At 43.1% G+C, this 2,788-nt stretch overlaps 1 protein-coding gene across 1 annotated transcript; it reads left to right on the forward strand.

Annotated features, from left to right (window-relative positions):
- The first annotated feature begins 876 nt into the window (after positions 1–876).
- On the forward strand, positions 877–1,922 carry LOC106581738 (enoyl-[acyl-carrier-protein] reductase, mitochondrial-like). The gene is made up of 4 exons (XM_045713255.2): positions 877–1,112; positions 1,373–1,446; positions 1,562–1,622; positions 1,803–1,922. Exons 1-4 carry the CDS (start codon positions 984–986, stop codon positions 1,920–1,922), a joined length of 384 nt encoding a protein of 127 aa, XP_045569211.2. The 5' UTR covers positions 877–983.
- The last annotated feature ends 866 nt before the right edge of the window (positions 1,923–2,788 follow it).

The raw sequence follows: 2,788 nt of genomic DNA on the forward strand, positions 1-2,788 counted from the left end.
GGGTTGTGGGTTCGATTCCCACTGGGGGCCAGTCCCGGAAAAAAAAAAAGAAATGTATGAAATGTATGCACTCACTACGTACTCTAAGTCACTCTGGATAAGAGTGTCTGCTAAATGACTAAAATGTAAAAAAATGTATGGCACCCCTCATTTCTCTATTACAACTAAGGATTTAAAGTTCATAATTCCAAACCTATCAAAAGGAACATGAAAGTAAAATGTCAGAGCCAGCAAAGTAGGTTTGGGTTGGCCCAATAGTGTTAAAAGGATACAAGTTAGCTTCAGTCTTTTATACAGAACCTAACCTTCCTTCATCACAGTACACTATATAATTTTTGTATTGCACTGCTCTTTGTATGTGAGTTCATTCCAGGTGACACAGTGATCCAGAATGCAGCCAACAGTGGTGTGGATCAGGCTGTCATGCAGATTGCTGCTGTAAGGGGGATCCAAACCATCAACGTGGTCAGAGACAGGTAAATCCAAACGGACAGTTTCGTATTCATTAGGGCACGCAACTGAAAATCTTTTGCAACAGAAAACAAAAATGAGTGTTTCTTATGGGTCAAGTCCAGGTAGTCCCTCGACTCCCTCCCTGTTTCAGTCTGATTTCTTCGGTTTGATGCCGAGTGAATAGAACCAATGCATACTGCACTAAGCTACATTTCAAAAAGAGAACATCTGAATTAGTGACTGATTTAAGAATGTGACCTTTCAGCAGCTGAAGTAAAACAATTTAGGGGGAGGATTCCAGCCCTCATGATAACACTGGGTTATCAGCTGGGAATCTGATATAATGAAAACAGCACTGAGTCTTGTTCTAGAACAGGGTTGTTGTAAGTAACCCACTGTCATAATATTGCCTACTACCCTAATAGAGTGATGTCTATGTGTGAGAGAGACTGCTATAGAAACTTCCTTGGAGAGCAGTGATTATATTAAGCAAGGTTGCGTATTCAAGAAGGCCCGTGTTGAAGAACTGCATGTACTTGTGTGTCCCTTTTCACAGGCCAGACCTCACACAGCTTATTGATAGGCTGAAGGCCACGGGCGCCAGTCACGTGATCAAAGAGGAGACCCTGAGATGGGATGAAATGAAGGAACTTTTCAAGGTCTGTGGATTTCAACACTGCTCTGAAGGCTTAAATATGATCCCGTGTAGCTCAGTTGGTAGAGCATGGTGTTTGCAACGCCAGGGTTGTGGGTTCGATTCCCACGGGGGACCAGTACGGAGAAAAAAAATTATGAAATGTATGCATTCACTACTGTAAGTCGCTCTGGATAAGAGCGTCTGCTAAATGACTAAAATGTAAAAAAAAATATGATAGTGAATTTACGTCCAAGAAAATATCATTATTTCATTTCCTTATAGACCCGTCCAAGGCCTAAGCTGGCACTGAACGGAGTTAGGGGCAAGAGTGCAACGGAACTCCTCCATCACTTACAGTAAGTATTCAGGTGACTGAGCTGAACCTTCTTCGTTGCCATAGCTTGATGTTCTGAGATTCAAGGGGATTTGATATCTGATCAAGTAAATAGTCCCCCCCCCACACTTTTTCAGAGTTGGAGGGTCGATGGTGAGGTATGGAGGGATGGCCAAGGAGCCAGTCACTGTTCCTGTGGTAAGACTGCTACTTCCTGTAATACTACCCTTTTCTACCATGTTCCTCTAGGAACTATTTCAACAGACCGTTTACTCTCCCTCTCACAGACATGAGATAACTTTAGATGCTAATACCTATGGAAACCACTTGTGTGTTGTACGTACTTACAAAAAAAATGATTGTCTGTCCTCTTTCCAGAGTGCCCTGATCTTCAAAAATGTGAAAGTGCAAGGGTTCTGGGTCACCCAGTGGAAGATAACCCACTCTCGGGGTGAGCCAGGAGTATTTAGATACAATACACACACACAAAATATGTAGGAGTCTGGAGAGACAGGTCTTTGCTCTGCATTCTTCACATTCCATTATAGTGGGTCCAAGCTATGAGTGAAACACATGATACTTTTAATTTTGTCACTGAATGTCCAGTATCAAACGTTGCTTTATAACCTGTTATATGGATGAGTTTCTATAATGTCTTTATAATAAGGCTTATAGTAAACTCAGAAAAAAAGAAATGTCCCGTTTTCAGCACCCTGTCTTTCAAAGATAATTCCTAAAAATCCAAATAACTTCACAGATCTTCATTGTAAAGGGTTTAAACACTGTTTCCCATGCTTGTTCAATGAACCATAAACAATTAATGAACATGCACCTATGGAACGGTCGTTAAGACACTATAAGCTTACAGACGGTAGGCAATTAAGGTCACAGTTATGAAAACTTAGGACACTAAAGAGGCCTTACTACTGCATCTGAAAAACACCAAAAGAATGATGCCCAGGGTCCCAGCTCATCTGCATGAACGTGCCTTAGGCATGCTGCAAGGAGGCATGAGGATTGCAGATGTTGCCATTGCAATAAATTGCAATGTCCGTACTGTGAGACGCCTAAGACAGGACGGACAGCTGATCGTCCTCGCAGTGGCAGACCATGTGTAACAATAACTGCACAGGATCGGTACATCCAAACATTACACCTGCGGGACAGGTACAGGATGCAACAACAACTGCCCGAGTTACACCAGGAACGCACAATCCCTCCATCAGTGCTCAGACTGTCTGCAATAGACTGAGAGAGGCTGGACTGAGGGCTTGTAAGCCTGTTGTAAGGCAGGTCCTTACCAGACATCACCGGCAACAGCGTTGCCTATGGGCACAAACCCACCGTCGCTGGACCAGGCAGGA

This window comes from Salmo salar, chromosome 02 (genome assembly GCF_965601325.2).
Source record: "Salmo salar chromosome 02, fSalSal1, whole genome shotgun sequence".
In the NCBI taxonomy this organism is placed as follows: Eukaryota; Metazoa; Chordata; class Actinopteri; order Salmoniformes; family Salmonidae; genus Salmo; species Salmo salar.